The sequence below is a fragment of the Boleophthalmus pectinirostris genome, unplaced genomic scaffold, assembly GCF_026225935.1.
Source record: "Boleophthalmus pectinirostris isolate CB_2022bp ecotype Guang Dong unplaced genomic scaffold, ASM2622593v1 HiC_scaffold_15, whole genome shotgun sequence".
In the NCBI taxonomy this organism is placed as follows: Eukaryota; Metazoa; Chordata; class Actinopteri; order Gobiiformes; family Gobiidae; genus Boleophthalmus; species Boleophthalmus pectinirostris.
This window is the reverse complement of record NW_026571070.1, coordinates 12,958,881-12,981,690: the sequence shown is the minus strand read 5'-3', so window position 1 is coordinate 12,981,690 and position 22,810 is coordinate 12,958,881. Positions and strand designations below refer to the sequence as shown.

The window sequence follows — 22,810 nt, the reverse complement described above, 5'->3', positions numbered from 1 at the left end:
TTGCTGGAAGCCATATTCACAACTGTCACTGGTGTTGGTTGCCACAGTCGGTGACAGTTCTGAAAATGTTTTTTTAGAGAGAGAAATGCTGAACAATTGCACCATGTAACAAAAAAATATTTGTTTGAATAATCGTGATAATGATTTTTTCCATAATTGACAAGTTCACATTTCCTTTTGTGAACTTGGACATTGCAGGTTTGTTTGACTAATGATGGCCGGAGTCATAGACACAGGTTAGCAACAGTGCCTCAGTATGCCCCAGGGCAGCTGTGGCTTCCAGAATACATTGTAGCCACAGAGGAGTCACAATACTAAACTTTATTTTGAAGAGGCTTGTAACTCGATATAAATTTCAATACCGCAATGTGAAAAATAAAACAAAAACACAAAATTTTAACCACAAATAATATTTTTTCAAGCACCATGATATTTGATATAGATCTCTAAACTATTCTAGAATAATTCAGATGAAGTTAAATTCTGTCTCTGTTGTGTTTTTTATGTGAGATTTAACTACTTTTATAGTACTCAGATTACTTGAGTAACTTTTTATTATTGATCTGTCTACATTTCCAAAGCTCGACATGCAAGTTAAGAGCTACTTTTTACCGTTTGCTCAAGAGAGATTGGAAATTAGAGTGACGTGTGGAGGTGTATGAAGTTTAAAAACACAGTGGAGCACTTCCTGTATTACCAGATGATATAATGTAGGATACAAGCAATGCAGGATTTGTTTGTTAAATGTGTAAAAGAAACAAAACACAACTCCAGGTATGTTTTTTGATGAGGAAACAACATTATAACACAGATCAGAAAATATCACAACGAGACATTTTCCACCAAATCATGCGGGTGTATATCTCACCACCCTTTGACTGTATTTTGTTAACTTCATGCTACCTTATTCTTCTCCCAGTGCAAAACGCTGTCAGAGGTGTGTGAACATATCGTGTGCGTGTCTTCGGACCCTCTGGTTTCGCAGTCGGCCCACCTGGAGCTGGTGCACCTCACCAACATCAAACCCTCCGAAGGCTTGGTAATGATCTCTCCCTCTCTCCACCCCCTGTGAAGATTATCCACTTTGATACACCGCATGCATACTGCTTTTTATCAAGACACATTTCCATAAAAATCTCACAGAGCTATTACAATCTGGCCACACAGTACGCGCTCGAAGTCTGTGCTCTCCCATCCAGAAATTAATTCAATGGACTTCTTCAGTGTGCTGTAAAAGCCATGCATTTATATAGGCTATTAAAATGAACAGGGGCAAAACAAGGGTAAACAAGAGCTTTGAGATTTGCATGAGAAAAGGTCTAATGGGCCACTCTGAACATGTGCAGTAATATCTTTATGCTTGTCTTTTTAAGGGAATGTACATCAAGTCGACTTACGATGGTCTGCACGTCATAACAGGGACCACCGAAGGGGTAAGAGACTCAAAATACTACCATGTACAACAGTTTTATTAGTTTATTTACCATTTGCAGTTTAGAAATAAATTGGAAAACATGTGCAAAAACAAATATACATTAAGACTTATATGTCCAAAAGAATCGACAAAATGCATTCTTTTTTTTTTTTTTTTTTTGATTTGTTTGATTTGTGATGTGTACATTGCAAATTGACTCTTATCTTTTGGCTATGAATATTGAACAATCTTGAAAGCTGACAAATGAAACTTATTTAAATCAAATGCATTGGGTATATGCAGGCCTTACAGCAAATTACACAAAAAAATTAAAAAATGTGATGTTTAAGGGCATTACATTTCACATATACAACTCTGTTCATTATTACAGGACAGATCATTCAATTTCCAGTCGCCATTATCACGCATTAAGATTTCACCGCAGTCTTCATTACCATTTCCATCATTTGGTTCCCCTGACAGCCAAGAACTAAAATGAAAAAGACAAACAAACCATTAAACAGAAACTAAACAGAAAAGGACAGTATGCACAGGGCCAACTCTAGCTCTTTTGGTGCCCTAGGTGGGATTTCTGATGGTGCCTGCTCTGCCTCCACCTGCAGTAATAAATAGTCTAAAATATGATATTTCTGTCCAGACCTCACGTCCTGTTGCTTCTAAGAATTCATCTGAAATGTGTTGCACTATCTGTTGAATCTATAGACTTATTAGTTCATCACCTGTTTATGTTTGTGACATAGAAGCGCCCTGTGTGACTCCCTGGGTGCCTCTGCCCAGATCCAGCCCTGGGTATACAAACCTTAATGTGAGTGAAGATCCATCCACCCATTTCCAAACTCCTTCAGTCTGACGATCACTCAGTCCGATCCATCTGCGTCCTCCATATACTCTAAGAAAATTCTGCCAAAATTTCAAAACAAACTTTACCTTTTTTCTCAAGTAACCAACAGTGTTTGCCATAAACTGTAGAACAAACCTGCTCCTCTTCATTGTTGATGACAACGAGATCTCCACCTTGTTCCTGACAGAAAGACCTGCTGTCCTCCCAAGAACGCTTATTGTCTGAACAATGATAGAAGCTTCCACTGAAGTATAACCAGTTATTGTCTAAAATGCATTAAAATAGCACACAAGAGTTAACTATATTACAAAAATAAATAAATAAATACAATAAAAAATCTATGTTGTGTAGGCTACATACTTAATTTTTGCAGTTTGGCAAGGATCTTATTTTTTTCTTCATCCACGTTATTGTATCTTGCTTGAAGAGCTTGTAAAGAAGTGGTACTTGTTATATTATTGTGTTTTTATCCTTAATGATGAGAAGAAATGTATTGTACTCAATTATGAGTTTAAAACAATAAATAAATACAATTTTTAAAAATCCAATGAACATGCACAGTACTGGGGATAAAACATCCAATCACCAATTAATACGAGAACCAAGATCTGTATCACAGAAATATGGAAACCTATTGCTGCCATGTGTTAAAAATGTTTCCAGTTAATTTACTAAGTTAATTCTGCACATGTTAAAATAATTCCTTGGACAAACACACTATTAATGAGTGCACACATTTTACTTACCTGAATATAGTCTCTGCAGCTCATCTCTTTCTTCAGACAGGTTTTGGTGACTGGTGTTAAGGACTGAGAGACATCCACATATATTCATTCTTTTTTAATCAAATTTGTCTCTAGTTCTTTACTTAGAAAATATTATACACAGATGATTTCTACTATTGTGCATGTGTACGGTGATTCATAGTGATGATTTTAAACACTAATAACATCACTCATATTACTGCTGAATTTGTCTTATATTATTACATAAATTACTCACGTAACACATGAGACATGTTAAGGACTGTCAAAAAACATCTATTTCATTAAGTGTAAGAAATCAACATGTATATATATTGGGCAAACTTTTCATAGATTTCAAAAACCCTCCATCCTAAAGGTGCTAAACATCTTTCGCTAGTTTTTAGTTTTTAGGAGTCACAGCTTTTTTACAGGCATTATTAGCTCTAATGGCAGCTGTGGTAGAGCTGTTCATACCAGTTCCAAGTTACAAACAATGCAAAGTGCCAAAGAGTCAATTACACATTTTTTCACAGTTTCTACTTACAGGAATTTATGGTCTGTAGTTCATCTTTCTCTTCTAGCAGACTTTTTTTTTCAGCCATTAGGACTGTGAAAAAGCATAATTATTAGACCTACACATGCGTAAAGATTTAAATATGTATGTAATTCAATTGTACTCACTTGAATACATTTTCTGTAGCTCATCTCTTTCTTCAGACAGGTTGTGGTGACTCATGTTAAGGACTGAGAGACATCCACATATATTCATTCATTTTTAATCAAACTTTTCTCTAGGTCCTCACTTAAAACATATTATGCATTGATGATTTCTACTCTTGTGCATGTATATGGTGATTAATGGTGATGTTTTTAAACACTAATAACATAACTCATATTACTGCTGAGGTTTTCTTATATTATTACATATATTACTCACGTAACACATGGCACATGTTAAGGACTGTCAAAATCTAATGAACCTGCACAGTACTGGGGATAAAACATCCAATCACCAATTAATTTGAGAACCAAGATCTGTATCACAGAAATATGGAAACCTATTGCTGCCATGTGTTAAAAATGTTTCCAGTTAATTTACTAAGTTAATTCTGCACAGTTAAAATAATTCCTTGGACAAACACACTATTAATGAGTGCACACATTTTACTTACCTGAATATAGTCTCTGCAGCTCATCTCTTTCTTCAGACAGGTTTTGGTGACTGGTGTTAAGGACTGAGAGACATCCACATATATTCATTCATTTTTAATCAAATTTGTCTCTAGTTCTTTACTTAGAAAATATTATACACAGATGATTTCTACTATTGTGCATGTGTACGGTGATTCATAGTGATGATTTTAAACACTAATAACATAACTCATATTACTGCTGAGTTTGTCTTATATTATTACATAAAATACGTAACACATGAGACATGTTAAGGACTGTCAAAAAACATCTATTTCATTAAGTGTAAGAAATCAACATGTATATATATTGGGCAAACTTTTCATAGATTTCAAAAACCCTCCATCCTAAAGGTGCTAAACATCTTTCGCTGTGCAAGTAAAGTGGAGCTAAACACTTAATTATTTTTATTTTTTTTTTATAATTTTAATGCAAACTATGTACATTTGCAGCTTTGTATCAAAAACTGAGTGTGTGCTGCTTCTAGTTTCTGAGTACTACATGACATCACGCAGAACTTCCCTGATATTAAAGCCAGTTGTTTCTCATTATAGATGGGGCAGATTTTGAATCTTGGATACCTGCTAGAGCAATAACACTGTCCTCCAGACCCTGCCCCTTTAAGCCTCCAGGTGCTGCCCAATTTAGCAACTTATTTGTGATTGTGGGCGGAGTTTAGGTGTTTAGTGTTTAGTTTTTAGGAGTCACAGCTTTTTTACAGGCATTATTAGCTCTAATGGCAGCTGTGGTAGAGCTGTTCATACCAGTTCCAAGTTCCAAACAATGCAAAGTGCCAAAGAGTCAATTCCACATTTTTTCACAGTTTCTACTTACAGGAATTTATGGTCTGTAGTTCCTCTTTCTCTTCTAGCAGATTTTTTTTTTCGGCCATTAGGACTGTGAAAAAGCATAATTATTAGACCTACACATGCATAAAGATTTAAACATGTATGTAATTCAGTTGTACTCACTTGAATACATTTTGTGTAGCTCATCTCTTTCTTCAGACAGGTTGTGGTGACTCATGTTAAGGACTGCCAAAATTGGCAACATGTACTTTCATTAATTATAAGAAATCAAAATGCATCATCAACATCAGTGTTTCCCAACCAGAGGCGTGAGGACCTGCGCGCAAGGTGGCAGTGAATGGTATTTGAATGTAAAATGTTCACTGTACTACACTTTTGTAGGATCATTTTGGAATTTGTTTTCTTAAAACAAGAAAATATAATAGTGTAATCCTTCATTTGTCCAGGCCTGGTTCAGTGTATGGACAGTTTCAATGAGATCATATGGACACTGTTTTTGTGATCAAGACGTTTTGGAAATATCTTGAAATGTCTTGACTACAACAAAGTGTCCAGATGACCATGGCTGGAACCATTTAGGAAACATAATAGTTAAAATCACTAGTAACCCAATGTATCATCACTAAAGAAACACCATTAAATGGTAAAACAGGTACTTAATGTGTGAGACAAACTGTTAGAGGTAATCGAGACAAAAAAGGTTGGGAACCACTGATCTGCATTGTGTAAATTTGTATGTTTGTGTTATTTTATTTTGTAGGAGTCAAAAGTTACAAAAACAAAATCAAAAATATCCCCTTTGTACATTTTACTCACTTGAATAGATTTTCTGCTGTTCATTTATCTCTTCAGACAGGTTTATGCAGGCTAGAGTGGACATCATAAAACTTTAATTATCTTCAGTTACCAAAATAATTTGGAATATTTATGGAAATCTTTGCTCTAACACATAAAAAGTGCTCACATTGACCGAGACGTAGGGCGACATTGAGAGAAGCTTGTAGGATGCACAAGACTCCGAAGCCGAGTATGACCAGTTTCATCACTCTTCCTCCTGTTGAAGAAACTCAGCTTTGTAAATCTAATGTTAAAGGTCAGATCTGTGGAGAGGCGACCTCACTCACAGTCAGAATACCTGTTTATTTTTGAGCAATAAAACCACCTGTCATTGAATAAATGTAAGGTAGAGCTGTTTAATGTCATACTGTGGAACATTCCAGTCAAAGCAATGACATCTCCATAAAAACAAGCCGGTAATGGACCCCACCAAAAGGTTACATAGTGCACATTTAAGGGACCATATGTCAGATTTTGATTTTCAATTCCATAAACATGAACCATCTGGGTCCACAGAACATTTTAAAATCAAAAAGAGCTTTTACTGATGTATTCTTAATTACTAAAAGTTGATGCTATGGATGTTTTGGTTCTCAAATAATCCAATCATAAAGCAAATTGAGCCTCACATGCCACTCTCATTTTGGGTTGCTAGTTCGAGAAATATAATTGATTTAAACCTAAAAAACCTCTGATCTGACTCTTCACCGCCCAAACCCCAGCTCCTGCAGCCTCTAAACTGTCACATGATGCACAGTCATAAACTTGTAATAAGAAAAACTTGTATGTCTCTTCTTTCTGTAGGTTTAGGTACTGGCAAACCATGTTCAGCTATGATTGTAGTGCCTGTTTTAAAAACTTTAAGAGTGCAGGCTACATACAGTTCTGTTAATAAAATAAGTTGATTTGACTCTGACCTGTGTCTGCAGCATCTGTGTTCCCCTTTATCCAGGATCCCGCCTCCTCCTCTTGATCAGTGGTTTCAATGGATCCTCTGGTTTGTCTGAATGTGGTTCTAAGTGATCTTTTGTCCTTTTGGACACACTCCAGTGTGTTTTCGTAAATGTCCATCATTTGATCTGCAGCTTCACAGAGACTTTCTTGTTTTAAGGAGTCTGATACCTGTTTTTTGGTTTTTTTTGGTCGTGCAGTTATCAGAAAGGGAACCTCCAATTCTGGGAGTGTTTAAAAACTGTGATCACGCATTTGCACTTTATAGTGAACCTGTTGCACATCATATGCTTATTTTTGTTTTCATAAAGCTTTTAGTTTTTTAGTGCACATTTATACACATTACCATATTAAAATCCATTCAGTTTTAATAATGTTTACTTCTATACATTATAGACCACAGAAAACAGATAACCTATAGTAGCTGTAACTTCCCCTTTAATATTTACTGTCATTTAAGTGACTGTGAAAAAGCAGGTGTAGCCGTTTAACAACTTTATTTTTATCTTTATTTTTTACCACTTTACAACATCTTGCGATTTGGTGACCGTTCTGTTTTTCTGTGTTTATGTTGTTGAAGTATTGAGCTTTCCTGAGCAGTTTAAGTATAAGACCTCATGTGAAATTTACATTCTATTACTAAAAATGTTGCATTTTGCACTGAGTGAATTAATTAGTATCGAAATCGAGTTTAAAGGTGCACCGTGTAACTTTTTGGTTGGGGTTCATCACCTGCTTGTTTCGATGGATTTATCGTTGCTCTGCCTGGAATGACATTAACACATTATGACAGTATGACATTAAGCAGCTCTACCTTACATTTATTCAATTACATGTGGTTTTATTGCTCCGAAATATCTAGAAAATCAGGCATTCTGGCTTTGAGCGGGGTCGCCTCTACACAGATCTGACCTGTAACATGGTCTCCATGAAGATACAAAGGTCTAATTCCATGTGAAACTTTTTATTAACATCTCCATGGAGAAAGGCATTTGAGGGATCCCCCCACCAGAAAAGTTACACAATGCACCTTTAAGTACCGTGACACTACATTGACATAGTGTGTTTTAAAATGTTAGAATATGTGTTGCTCATTTCCTTAAGCCTGAACAAAGGCTACAGCTTCTCATCAGACAGCAGTAGAGGTCTGCACCAGTCTGAAAACTAAATCAAATATTGCAGAACTTTATCACAGTTGGACAGAAATCACCCATAATCCACTTAAAGCCTTGATCACCACTCGCACAAAACAGAGGATGAATCATCAGATGAAACTCACTAGGCCTTTAAGACTGCTGCTTATCACCAAATGTTGGAACACACATGGGACAAAATTACAGCAATTTAACAAACAAAAAACATATACAGTTAACAATGTAGATGAAATATAGTATCTGTGCTGTCCAAAATCTTATACAGCATGCCCGATGGCTTCACAGAGAATTTCTTAGCAAAAAAAAAGACAATGTTAAAGACAATTTTGCTCTAAATAACTGAGTAAAAAACACCAACAAAGGCATAATAAATAATAATTATAACTCTTTGGCCATCCATATAGATACTGCCTAGAGAATGCTCCACTGTATGGCATTATGCTAGTATTATTATAGATGTTGCTACACATTCATTCTTACTGTGAGCGGGCCCACCTTTTCACAGATCTGACCTGTAACTTGGCCTGGTTACATCAACTACTTGCCTCCATAGAGATTGATAAACCGTAGTTTAAAGGTCCCATATTGTGCTATGTTTTGTTTCATTCACACATGTTTAACACACAAACCCTGCATATTTAGGCTGAGTTCTCAACCAGAAAGCACTCTGTTCCACCTTGTGATGTCATGTAGTAATACAGGAAGAGCTCCACTGTGTTTTTAAACTCCATACACCTTCACTAGAATTATTCGGATAATTTCAGACCTGGAATTGCCTATATCTACTGAATTTAAGGTAAAAGGCAGCTGTTAACTTGAAAAACACTGCTTCATGACATCACAAGGTGGAACAGAGCATTCTGAGCATTGCAGATATAGTCAGACTAATAATAAATCATTACTCAAACATGAATGAAACAAAACTCAGGCATGTTTTTGAGGAGGTAACAACTTTATAAAAAGGCTTAAAGTTCACAACAGTTCATTTTGCGTAATATAAGACCTTTAAAGCCATAGTATGGAACTTTCATACTATATAAAAGTTGCATAATGCACCTTTGTTTGGGCACGAAAGCTGTGACTGAGAGGCGACCTCACTCACAGCAAGAATGTGTATTTTCTATGTATTTTTGAGCAATAAAACTACCAGTAACTAAATAAATACAAGGAAGATTAATGATACACTGTGGAACATCATGTCATGTTCGTAGAGATGTGCTTGTGGTGAACTCTGCCCCAGAAAAGTGACTTAATGTGGTGTAAAAACTGTGTACTCATAATATATTACTTCCTCATTTCAGTGTGTTACAACCTGCCTGTCTGGTACTGAACCTCATGTGACTTCAGGTGTTGCCTCATCTGAAAGTGATCCAAAAATAGCTTTAGGTGTGCAACTGAAAATGTATTTAATTACAGAATACTGAATACCTGCATTAAAATGTGTTATGTAACGTATTGTATTCTCAGCTTTATGTGTGTTTTACTGTTTGTTATGTGTTTATTTATAACTGTTCAAAGAAGAAAAAAAACCCACACTTGTATTCACCACAAGAGCAGTGTTTTCTATTTTTATCTCTCATATTTTGCAGTTTGAAGCCTACATTGTGTGATTATTTTACTGCCATGAATTCTTTTGATTTTAGAAAATGTATTATATTCTGAAAATAACCAAATGAAAAAAAAAATAACTGTACTGGAATACATAAGAGTGACCAGACGTCCATATTTCCCCAGGACAGTCCCAGTTTTGAGCCCTGTGTCCCCTGTCTTAGCAGATTTATTCCAAAACCATTGATTTGTCATAGTTTCATACAAGAAATGTCTCAGGTGTCCCTATTTTTGACCAATCTAATCCCTGCCAACAGTAAAGAGAGACTTAAACTGTCATTTGTTTAGGTAAAATACAGAAAAGCTGCTTAAAAATGACCAAAACACAAAGAAAATGTGACTATACTGACTCATGTTCATTATGAATGGTCTCTGCAGATCAGTTTTCCTACATTATGCACTCGTTTCACAATTTTATTATTACCAACCACCAAAAAACAGAGATGTCCCAGTTTTTGATTTAGAAAATCTGGTCACTCTAGGAGTACAGGTACTCAAAATTATTATTCTGAGTATGTATTCTCAGTACATGTATTCAGTTACTTCCAAACACTGGCAGCTGAGGGTTCACAGCTAAAAAAAGATAAAATTATATTGTAAAAGTGTCTCTATCTTATCTTTCATAATATACACACATTGTGCCTATACTTAAGGGTGCACTGTGAAACTTTTCTGGTGGAGGGTTTGTGAAATGCTTTTCTTCATGGATATGTTATTGCTTTGTCTAGAATGTTTCACAGTATGGCATTAAACCTTTCTATCTTCATGGAGACCAAGTTACAACATACTGCATTTTTCGGACTATAAGTCGCTCTGTAGTAGAAGTCGCACCAGCCAAAAAATAAGTCACACTTTTTGTGTCACTTTTGAGCAACTCTGCGACCTCCGGCGGTAAACAGATCGCCGCTTCCTCTTCTGTGTATCTGTCGTCAGACTCAGCATCAGTTCCAGTTAGAATTATTCTGGCTTTTCTGAACCCGGCAGGATGGTCTCGGTTGTCATTGAAGTCCAGGCTTTGTCGATCCATCCAGTGACTTCCAGGAAAATTACACGGTACACCCTCCCACTTACCGTGAAGCTGTGTTCTCCATCCCCACTTTACGGCCAGTCCCTCACAAGTTTCTCGCTCACTCCAAACTTTCTTTCTGTTGCTCAATTATTGTCTTTGGCTGCATTTTTCGCTACTTGCAGCAGGACAGAGACTTTTTCTGCAGGACACACGTGCAGTAGAGTGAAGTGACAGTGGTACAGGGTAATAGGAGCAGCAGATATTGACACACAAGACTAGAGCCTCTCGCGGCTGTCAATGTGAAAATTTAATATATAAGTCACACCGGAGTATAAGTCACAAGACCACCCAAACCATGAAAAAAATGGTGACTTAAATTAAAATTAAATAAAATTAAAAATATTAGTTATAAAGTAATTATGAGACAGGTCTGGCAAAAAAAAAAACAACTGTAAACAAGTGTCGGTGAGTAACTTTAATATTTATTGCACTTCTTAAGCATTCATTGAAGCACAAGGCACATTTTAACATAAACAATTTGAATAGAAAAAAGTGAACATTTAAACGATTAAGGAAAGATTTTGGTAGCATAAGCACATTTACATAATTATAAATAAATAAGATGCAAACAAGGCAGTTTTAAGGATTGCATGTTTATCCAGGAAGGCACAAAGAGCTGAAAATAGAAATGGAAAGTTCTGTATTCATAATTGTTGAAGGAAGATAGACTTTTTTGAATGTTTGACAAGGCAAAGATAACACCATAATTCATATAAAACCATTTTGGGCAATAAGATAAAGACTATAGCTATTAGAAAACATTAAAAGTGAAAGGGCCTAGATTAATCTATTTTCTGATCTATGTTCCTCATCACAAACATACCAGGAGTTGTGTTTTGTCTCATTCACACATGTGTAACACAACAAACCCTGCATATTTGGGCTGAATTCTTTTCTCAAACTGAAAATACACTGTCATGTGGTAATACAGGAAGTGCTCCATTGTTGTTGTTGGAGCCTGTTTTGCCCCTCATCATATTACTGCACTTTTTAAAATAGAAGTTAGATTTCCAATTAAAGCAATATATATATTTTAAATAATAACCACAGTTTTTATGTATTTGTCAAAAGTACATGTGGTGGCTGATAGAAATTGAATATATTTCATAGTGAGTGTAACATTAGCCTAGTGTAGTTTTATATCATAAACAAACATAACGAACATAACGTAAATTAGTCTGGATTATTAGGTCAAGTATAAGTATGCAATAGTGATAGTACTTTTCATAACAGTGATACTATGATATTTTGAGTAATAGTGATAGATCGATCTAGCCAGGCTGGTGGCCACCCAGTTCTTCTGCTCAGTTTCACTTCTCTCCAGCAACTAGGTGAGGAATCAGAATACACTAGATGATTCACAAAACGCTGTGAGTTCAGGCACCAGCCAGTCAGTGAAGAGCCATATATTTTGCGTTGGCAACGATTCCCGAGATCGAGGATTTAAAGCCGTAACGAAGAGAATGTTTGGTGAATTTTATCAAGGGGAAAGACGTTATTGTCCTTCTTCCTATGGGATTTGAGAAAAGCTTAATATACCAGTTAGCCCCCGTTAACTTCACGACTAAATAGCAGCGATTGGTGAAATGAAAAAAAGTACCTGCCTACCGTCAAGCGAACAAACCCTAATGCTGTGAGGTCATACGGTTTCCACGAAGTAAAACCGGCTGATGAATCACGCTAAGACTGATCTGCCCACATACAGAAATTGACTGATGTTGTGCAAAAGAATATTGAATAAATGACAGAATATTTTTTTGGAGATACATTGCTCAAGTGCAATCATAGACTGTATATATAAATGGACACAGCTAACATGCCGCTTGGTTCCAAATAAGTGAGAAGTTTCCTTTTCTCTAACTGCTGCTGTCAGCCTCATCACTTTGGTCTTAAAATGTTCATATGTTCGTGATCCTGGTGATTTTTGCTATTCTGTGAGTAAATACAGTCCTATTCCTAATTTGCTCTGCTCCAAATTTAGGATATGTTTATATGATGACGGTCTGAACAAAATATGCAAAAGTGGCGTCACGTCTTCACTTTTTATTCCGTGTTTAGATGAGCGTTTTTGGGAGGAAATCTGCGTGCATACGGAGACGCAAAAGTGTGGGGAATTCGATTGAGTATGCATGCCATCCGACCTGTTTGTTTCTGTGTACTGTATGTATGTGACGTAAACGCATAAACGCGCAGATCTGAACAGAGTTTTGCATCTTGGGCAGTGTAGACGTAAACGCTACGGCGGAGTGTATTCGACTTTTCCAGTCTGGAGGGTGGTTTCAGATTTTTGCATTTTTAAGCTCCAAAAATGCTGTCACCGTTTAAACAAAAGGCACTTCTGATAAAATATTTTGTCGTTTTTAAGCGTTCTCATGTAAACAGGCCCTCGCTTTTATACCTGCTGGCCTGGTGAGCTTCATTTAACTGGAGCTGAACGCTACACTCACTACGTTCTGTGTGTGCAGTCAACCTCATAAAAGCACGATAACAATACAAAATATAACACAATTTTTTTCCTTCACAAACAGAAATAGAAAAAAAACATGTTGTGCCTGGACTTAAACTCTTTTGGTCTAATCTGTTCGATGCAGAGGAGAGATCAGTGAAGGCACTCAGACATGTTGCCTGGTTAACTGGTCAGCTTTCAATTGGAATCTACGGGAGTTGTCTGGTATTGGTTTATTTTAAAGGTGCACTATGTAACTTTTTGGTTAGGACCCCATTACCTGCTTGTTTCTTTGGATATGTCCCACAGTATGACATTAAATATCTCTACTTTACATTTATTAAATTACAGATGGTCTCATGGCTCAGAAACACCTAAAAAAGACAGGCATTCTGACTGTGAGCGGCATCGCCTCTCCACAGATCTGACCTGTAACCTGTAGATAGAAAGGTTTAATACCATACTGTGACATTTACCTGAAAAAGCTGATATTTATATATATTTATAAATGTGTGCCTTGTGAGATTATAATTTAAAATTGTGGAAAAAATTTAATTGAATTGACTGATTGAAGCAAGAACATCACCATGGAGATAAGCATTTGACGAACCCTACACCAGAAAAGTTACATTATGCACCTTTAATGTAATTTCATATTGACACATAACATACACTCAGAAATGCACCTATATTTATTTATTTATTTTTATTTAGGAAGGTTGTATTTTTCTAAATTTTTCTTGGAATGGGAACTTTTTCTTTTCTTTCTTTCTTTTTTTTAATGTATTTTTCCAATTTTTTTTATCTATTTCATAACTATTAATAATTTTGGTGGTGTATAATTTTTAAAGTAGGACAAATTGTAAATAAAACAGAACTGGAAAAAACTTCCACTTGATACAGGTACCATTTTGAGGAGATGTAATGTTTAGTTTTGAATTATTAATCGCTATGGCAACGGTGTAGATTTTGCATCAGCCTGAAACCTCTGGCTAGAACACAATGAGAAAGTAGTTCAGCTAACCAGGCCACTTTACAGATTTTACATAGAAATGCTAAGAAAAGAAAAACAGACCATAAACTACCAATAAACTAGAGTAAGGTAAATAATGCTCAGCTGGCAGTGTGTGGACGTGTGCGTGTTTTTGAAGGGTCCATTTTTTTCCCATCATGCATCTTTCTTGGGGCTCTTCAGCCTCTGCCTCTCTCTGTGCCGCTGGATCGCCCTCCAAATACGACAAAGAACTCCGCCCCTGAGCAAGACAGACAAGTGTATTTGCATTATGTATTCCACAATTCATAAACAAAGTAATTCAAAGTGGTTTACAGAATAGGAATTATATTTTAAAAGTTGTATCTAAATAAGTGAAAGGTACTTAAAGGTCCTATATTACGCAAAATTGACTCTTGTGAGCTTTGAGCCATGTTATAATGTCATTACCTCCTCAAAAACATACCTGGAGTTTTGTTTCATTCACACATGTTTGAGTAATCCTGCATTTTTAGTACCGTATTTTTCGGACTATAAGGCACACCAGATTATAAGGTGCAATATCAATAATGTTGAATTCTCTCGTCTATTTTCATACATAAGGCCCACTGGATTATAAGGCGCATTAAGCGAAACAAATGGACGACACTTGAGACTGATCCCTTAGCCCAGGCATCCACGATCCATTGGCAGATCGTGGCGTAATTCGCCCGGCGTTCCCTCCCTGTCTTGGTGAATGTGTATTATCAATGTGAATGTGGGGGGATAATTTAAGTGTTTTTTTTTTTTATTTCCTAGGAGGCGGACTCAAATATACATTGAGTAATAATGTGTTTAATGCAGCTTTGAGCACATTTGTTTACGTTTTACAGAAATGAAACTTAAAACCACATGGCTAATTTGCATAAACTGTAAGTGCTGAAAATAACTGCTCGCTCCTTGTGCGCTGATGCGGTCAGCTTCTGTCGGACTTACTCGGCGAGGCTCCTGACTACAGTAGCCATAATGTTCTGACAATCCATCAAGCGGTGCGGCTTCGTAGTTTACCAAAGTCGTACTAAAACATTTTGACAGATTTTTGAGCGCTGTGTACCACATAAAATTGGTTTGAGGTCAGTAAACACAGCCAGAATTAATACATAAGGTGCACTGTTGATTTTTGAGAAAATTAAAGGATTTTAAGTACGCCTTATTGTCCGAAAAATACCTTGTCTACATCTCCAAAACTAAAAATGCTCTGTTCCACCTTGTGATGTCACAAAGCTGTAGTTTTCAAGTTAACAGCTCCTTTTACCTTATGTTCAGTAGAGATTGGCAATTCTAGAGCTGAAATCATTCAAATGATTCTAGTGAAGGTGTATGGAGTTTAAAAACACAGTGGAGCACTTCTTGTATTGCCACATGACATCAAAACAAGGAACAGAACTCAGCCTAAATTTGTAGGGTTTGTGCGTTGAACATGTGTGAATGAAACAAAACACAAGTCCAGATATTTTGGTTTGATGAGAAAACATTATAACCACGGCCTAAAGCTCACAGGGGTCAGTCATTTTATCTTAACTAAACTAAACTTTTTGCTTTGAGTGAACATAAACAAACTAAAATTTGCATTAAAAGAGATACGTGCAGAGAATAAACTCCTGTCACGCACTATGCACAGCTCAATAAATCTGTTTAGCCAGAAAGTACACAAACAATAGAAGACAAAATGCGTGACATGTTATCTGTGCATATTATCAAACAACAAACTGGAAATTCCTGATTTAACTATTTGTCAGCTTTAGTCATGAAGTTTGTGAGTTTTTCTGCATCAGTAGAAAAGTCATCATTCATGAAAATCATTTATGGAAAACCAGCTTCCTGTTTGTAGGCGACATTTTGAGGAGTATTCACCATTAAAAAGCTATAATATTTAGTTTTAGTTGAGTTTAAATAAAGTAATTCTGTCAATCATTCTGAAACACATGACACAATAATCATACACTTTACACTACATATTTGCAATGTCATAAAGCAGTGGGGTTTTTTTTGACACAGTTGAATGCTGCTGCAAGATAAAAGACTCAATTGCAAACACTTAAAACGGGCAATTAGGCAACTTGAAGCAAACTTGTTAGCGACATTTGCGTCAGTGGTTTACACAAGGAAAGTCCCATTATTGACAGGTGTACTTTATGTCCTTGGCAGCACGAAGGTTAAGTAGTTAGCTTTCATGCTTCACAGCAAGAACATTCCTGGTTTGATCCCTGGGCCTTTCCGTGCATGCAGCGTTTGCGTGTTATTCCCGTGTCTGACCATTAACCCAAAACTTGCATCACAGGATAAAGAGCCCGTATTATGCTATTTTGTCAACTATGTTGTAATGTTGTTTCCTTGTCAAAAACAGACCTGGAGATGTGTTTTGTTTCATTCATGTTTAACACACAAACCCTACATATTTAGGCAGATTTTTTCTCTCAAACTGAAAACACTCCTTACACTTTGTGATGTCATATGGTAAAACAGGTAATACAGGTAATACTCCATACCACTAGTAACATTTGGAATTGCCGATCTCTACTGAACAAAAGGTAAAATGTTAACTTATAAAACTACCACTACATGACATCACAAGGTAGAACAGAGCATTTTGAGCTTTTGGAATGTGGACAGATTGCCAGGCTGGCACCACCTAGTGCCTCCGTTCAATTTCATTTCTCTCCAGCGACTAGGTCAGGAATCAGAATACAATAAACGGTTTGCAGAAACCCTGGACATGCAAATTCAAGCACCAGCCAATCAATGAAGAGCCATATATTCTGTGTTGGCAACAATTCCCAAGATCGAGGATTTAAAGCCAGAACAAAGAAAATGTTGGTGAATTTTATCAAGGGGAAAGACGTTATTGCCCTTCTTCCTACAGGATGTGGGAAAAGCTTAATATACCAGTTAGCCCCGTTAGCGGCGCATTACATACGTCACAACCAAATAGGAGCGATTGGTTAAATGATAAAAAGTACTCGCCTACCATCGAGCGAACTAATTATAATGCTATGAGGTCAGATGGTTTCTACGAAGTGAAACCGGCTACTGAATCAGGCTAGTGGACGGCCTAATAATGCATCTAAAACATGCATGAATGAAACAAAACAATTTCAGGTATGTTTTTGAGGAAGTAACAGCATTATAACATGGTTTAAAGCTCACAAGTGTGTGTGTTTTTTTTTTTGCCTTTAAGTAGATCATTAATTAAATTGAGATTATTCATTTGACAAAAAATTATAATAATTAAATTTGGGTATGTTACAAATTTGTGACAACAAGAAACAAGTGCTTGTCAAATGTTCCTAAAAAGGTGCACTAACTGGAATTGGGGGAATGCAGTCGCTATTTCGGCTTATATCTTGATCCAAACGGGTTGTTGCATATTTGTGAAAGTCGGCATAAAGGGGTTAAATATATCCTCCAGCTAACTGAATCTAAGGAAGTGAAGAATTGGTTAAATGCATCAAAATTCGCTATGGGGACATTGCAGTGTACCTTAAACTTAACCTTTAATATTTAGTAAGCATAATGTTAAAGGTCTACTTTATGGGACTGATTGGGAAATTTGTTGTTTGCATTTGACCCATTTTTAAAACATTAGGGAGCCATCATCCAGATCTTTAGCGAGGTTTGGGGAGGGCTCCTTTACCTATTGTGCATGTGCAAAGGGGAAACTCACCCAGACACAGGGAGAATACGCAAACTGTGCACAGAAAGAGAGAAAGAGTCTAACTAGGGACCCTTTTGCTGTGATGTGTAAGTGTTTGCCTCTCAGCCTGCATGCTTCTTATAGCAGTAAGTAATAATAGTTTATATCTAGTAGCTAACATGGAAATAAGTTAAAGTTTCAGTAAAAAAAAAAAAAAAGTTAAAAAAGGAAAAAAAAAAAATAATAATAATACAAAATTAAAATAAAATAAAATAAATAATATAAAAAATTAAATTAAATTAAATACAAATAAAATACAATTAAAAATACAAATATATAAAATAAAATTACTACCGTAGATGTAGACAGCGGAGATCGTCTCTGGTGATGTCATTGAGTATATCAGCCAGTGTGTATTCTTCGAGCACAAACTGCAACAAGAAAAACAACATTTACATAAACATAAATCACAGAGCGGTTGACAGATGAGGAAACTATTAAGTTCCGCACTTCCTCAGACAAGTCTAGTACGTGCAACTGATATAGCTTTACCACTTCCTAATTATCATATCATTCTGCAGGTTTGTGTTTATGTGAGATTGAGAAATTGCAGTATTTTTGTTCTCAGTGTTAGAATACAGAAATTCTATATGAAAAGAAATGCAACTTTTTATATGTTTTAGTCATTAGATTTAAACTACATTTTACAATATTTTAAAGTAAAAAACAAAAAACAAAACATAACCTCGAACTAGCCCAAGACGAAACCAGGACTACACCAGGACATGACTAAAAGCGGACTAGACCAGGAAAAGGCCAGGACTTGACCAGAACTTGACCAGGACTAGACCAAGACTAGAACAAGACTAGACCAGGACTAGACCCTGACCTGACTAAAACTGGATTAGAGAAGGACATGACTAAAAAAGGACTAAAACACTAGACCAGGACTAAAAATGGACTAGACCAGGAATAGGCCAGGACTTGACCAGGACTAGATCAGGCCTAGAACAAGACTAGACCAGGACTGGACCAGGACTTAAACAGGACTAGACCAGGACATGACTAAAACAGGACTAAAACACTAGACCAGGATGAAAACAGAACTAAACCAGGACATGACTAAAACTGGACTTGACCAGGACTACACCAGGACTAGACCAGGACAAGACCAGGATAAGAACAAGACTGGACCAGGACTAGACCAAGACAAGACCAGGACTACTACTGGACTAGACCACGACATGACTAAAACAGGACTAGACCAGGAATAGACCAGGACTAAAACTGGACTAGACTAGGACTAGACCGGGACTAGACCAGGACTAAAACAAGACTAGACCAGGACTAAACCAGAACTAGCTCAGAAATAAACCAGGACTAGACCAGGACTAGAACAAGACTACAGTAGGACTAGAACAGGACCAAACCAAACCATGAGTTGTGAATGTATCCTACTTGAAATTTACTTCTATGAATTTTGCCCATTAAAATTTATTAATTTATATATATATTAATTAAATTTATATTTCCAGTAATTCTTACAAGACATGATAATACAATACAATACAATTCAATTTAATCTTTATTAAGAACACAGAATATTTGGCTTATAATTTAAAAGTAGGTAATAAAAACACAACAATACCATACAATTCTGCTTATTCAGTTTAGTAATTACGTCATTGCTATAGGAAAGTCTTTGTACTTTCTCATCCCACGAAAACGACACACTCATACTTTTGTGACTAAGTAACGCCAATGCCTATGTCATCCACAACATGACTTATACCCGAGACCGTGATGAAACCTAAAGTCCTGTCACTCAAACCTTGTCTATAGTGTCGGGATCCGCCCCCTGCTCCTTCAGCCAGTCGGTGAGCTCCTTGTCCGGTTCAAAATCGGCTGGGATGTGGAAAATGGAGGGTGGGGTGATGTCTGAAAATAGTCAGGTATAAAGAGACAGGTTTACATGTTACTAAACTGGATTTACGAAAAAGGGGACTAGGTGTTTTTTGCACAGAACATACTTTAAACATACACTGTCAGTCAAAAGCTGGGCCTCACCCTCTCAATCCATTGTTGTTTCTTTTTTCTCACTAGTTTTTACATTTTAGATACATACAAAGACATCAAATATATAAAGCAAGACATTTGGAATTATTTATTAAAGAAAAAATTTAAATAACTCTATATTTTTTTATTTTCAGATCCTCAAATTAACCACCTTTTGCTTTGTAAAAAAAAAAAGTAGAGGTATTTAACTTTTGTGGAGCAGATTGATGACACTGCTTTTAATGATTTTTTTTTATCAGTGAATCAGTCAGTCAAGCTTTATTTCAGACTATGTACACAAAGGAGTAATTCTTGACTGCTGTGAATTCTAATTTGTCTTAACTGGATGAATTATAGTTTAATGTTTGCTAGGTCAAGGTAAAATGTAACCTAATTGCAAATAATTACATCCTCGTAAAATCGTAAGTGCGCGCGACGTTGAAAATAGGAGAGACAAAAATAAACCAAATATGTAGGTTAGATGAGAGATCACAGCTTATTTTTGCACTAAGAAATACTGGAAATGCACTAAATTATTCAGAAAAACTAAAATTAAAGTAAAAATTTATTTATTTATGGCAATCAAACTTTAGGAGGAGCAAATCTCGACTGCTGTGAATCTCCGTGAATATATAATCACAGTGTATTGATACTTTGCAGTGACGCCAAGCTGGGGGGGTGTTCCACATGTATTTCTGTTTTCTGTGGTGGAATGTTTCTGTAGTTACCATGGTGACACAATGCACACAAAACACATTTTCAGGAGCCTGTGATCCATACGAGCGTTCATGTTTCTGTTCTGTTCGGTACTTGTTTAACAGCACAAATAAGATCACCTGTGGGAATTAAAGCTAAATCAGTTCTTTCCGGTCAGATTGAGTTAAAATGAAGCTCAGATTAAAGTCAAACTTGAGTAACAGAGCTTCAGACAGAGCAGTGCTTAAAGTTAGCATCACACCACCAGGGAATGTGGATGAGATCAGATGCAGAGTATTAATATCCCCATGTTATATACTGTTTTGTGTATTTGTTGGTACCTGGGGGCCTGTGTCGTACTCTGACCAGCTCCAGGTCGTGGGCTCTCTGTTGCAGTGTGGCCTTCAGGACCTGCTGGTACTCCCTCTCCCTCTGAAGAAGCTCCTCCAGCAGCCTGCAACGCAACAGGCAGGTAATGGGTTAGAACAGAATAGGGGTGAACGATCTATCGTTTTGGACTGAAAATCGCAATCTCAGACAACACAATTTTGGAAGCATCAAAGCTGAGTTTTTTTTGCAGTGCTCCTAAAGCCCAATTTTAAGGGCGAAGTATAGTTCTGCGTCGACTCAAGTCACACTGCCGCCATCGCCTTGTCACCGTCGTTTTGATTTATGAATCTGTGTTGAGGTCTATGCAGAGCCAAGTAATTCACCACCACAACATTTAAACCTGGTGTTTGTGTAAAGTTTAACATGAACCATCTCCAACATGACAGAACAGACTCACCATCATCCTCACATCCTCTGTCACAGGAAGAACACACATATTCCACTGAGGTATGTCCTTTAGTCCGACAGAAGCTGACCACATCAGGGCACAAGGAGCAGCTTGTTTTCAGCGCTTATAGTTTATGCAAATTAGCCATGTGGTTTTTCATTTCTGTAAAAAGTAACAAATGTGCGCAAACAGCCCAGTAATTGAACCAGCAATAAAATGATCCACAAGTCGCCTATTTGGACATTAAATGTAGCCCATTTCTTTTTCTTTTCAATATTCAATTGAAGCAGCAATACTGGAACAAAATAGTCAATAAAATTAATTACAAAAAGATTAACAATTACACAAAACAATGAGATAGGTGGGTCTGTCTGCGTTTTTGTAGTGCATTCCAGTTCTGGGTGCAGGAGGAGAGCGCAGCAGCAGCAGATCAGGCGCAGCATTCAGTCTGTTTCTGTGCTTTGTCTTCATTTTTGTGAGCACAGAAAATCTCATGTGTCAGAACTGTATAGTGCCTCTGCTCAATTTCATTTCTCTCAAGCGACTAGGTCAGGAATCAGAATACACTAAATGGTTTGCAAGAACTTCGGAAGTTGTAGACCACACACCGGCCAATCAGCAAAGAGCTGTGAAGCCATGACGTCAAAATCAAGTGTCTGTCTGGGTCCCTTTTGTGGTACAGCACAACAGTAAACAAAGCGGTCGAGATGGATGTAGACGAAGACATACATTCTGTGTTGGCAACGATTCCCGAGTTCGAGGATTTAAAGCCGGAACAAAGGGAATGTTTGGTGAATTTTTTCAAGGGGAAAGACATTATTGCCCTTCTTCCTACAGGATTTAGCGCATTACATACATCATTACAAAATAGCAGCAATAGATGTCAGACGGTTTCCACGAGGTGAAACCAGCTCATCAGACTAGTATATTGCAGATCTACATGCAGATCATAACAAGGTGACCTAAAAAAATCTCTTGCGACCCACCTGAGGGTCGTGACCCAGTTTTTGGGAAACAATGCTTTACTGTAACTGTATTTATAGCAAGATGATACTTTGTCCAGAATAATAATACCCAATACCACTCAAATGTCTAAATTACACAACAAAAGGATAAAAAATAGCATATAATTTTATTTATTTATTCCTGCTATAATGTGTTTCTATGAGAGTAGCGGCTTGTATGATAATTAAAAACATATCAATTACTATATTTGTAATCTGTCAAGTTAATAGTCTTTAAATATTTACTGTTTATGTTCTCTATTGTTAAGAGATTAATCAACACAGCACTAAAAGTACTATTAGATATGAGACTGACAGTTTAGTGTGATGAATTCAGTCTGTAGTTTTGCTGCTCTGACTCACTGGTTCCTTATCTATTGTTTAAAACTTGAATCTACATTATCTCTAATATATCTGCAGCCACCACCCACAGTCTGAAGTCGGTGCAGTTGCTTCATTCTTCAGGTGACAGCAAGAGTAGTAAGTACACGTGTCTTTAATGACTAAACACGTGGAAATTTTCATC

General features: G+C 36.6%; 2 protein-coding genes across 2 annotated transcripts in view; both read right to left on the bottom strand.

Moving 5' to 3' along the window:
* Window positions 1-1,594: 1,594 nt before the first annotated feature.
* On the bottom strand, window positions 1,595-6,930 carry LOC129408187 (C-type lectin domain family 4 member M-like). Its single transcript, XM_055151251.1, has 13 exons — window positions 6,777-6,930; window positions 5,987-6,076; window positions 5,839-5,889; window positions 5,185-5,247; window positions 5,048-5,110; window positions 4,195-4,257; window positions 3,704-3,766; window positions 3,567-3,629; window positions 3,023-3,085; window positions 2,637-2,705; window positions 2,412-2,542; window positions 2,235-2,335; window positions 1,595-1,904 (listed from the first exon to the last, which is right to left on the bottom strand). Exons 1-13 carry the CDS (start codon window positions 6,928-6,930, stop codon window positions 1,769-1,771), a joined length of 1,110 nt encoding a protein of 369 aa, XP_055007226.1. The 3' UTR covers window positions 1,595-1,768.
* Window positions 6,931-11,043: 4,113 nt separating this feature from the next.
* Window positions 11,044-22,810, bottom strand: part of map3k15 (mitogen-activated protein kinase kinase kinase 15) — a 40,437-nt gene continuing 28,670 nt past the window's right edge. Inside the window, 4 exon segments of the mRNA XM_055151008.1 lie at window positions 11,044-14,340; window positions 18,106-18,182; window positions 19,583-19,689; window positions 20,844-20,956. Of these exon segments, the coding sequence (XP_055006983.1) occupies window positions 14,256-14,340; window positions 18,106-18,182; window positions 19,583-19,689; window positions 20,844-20,956 (382 nt within the window). The 3' untranslated portion in view covers window positions 11,044-14,255.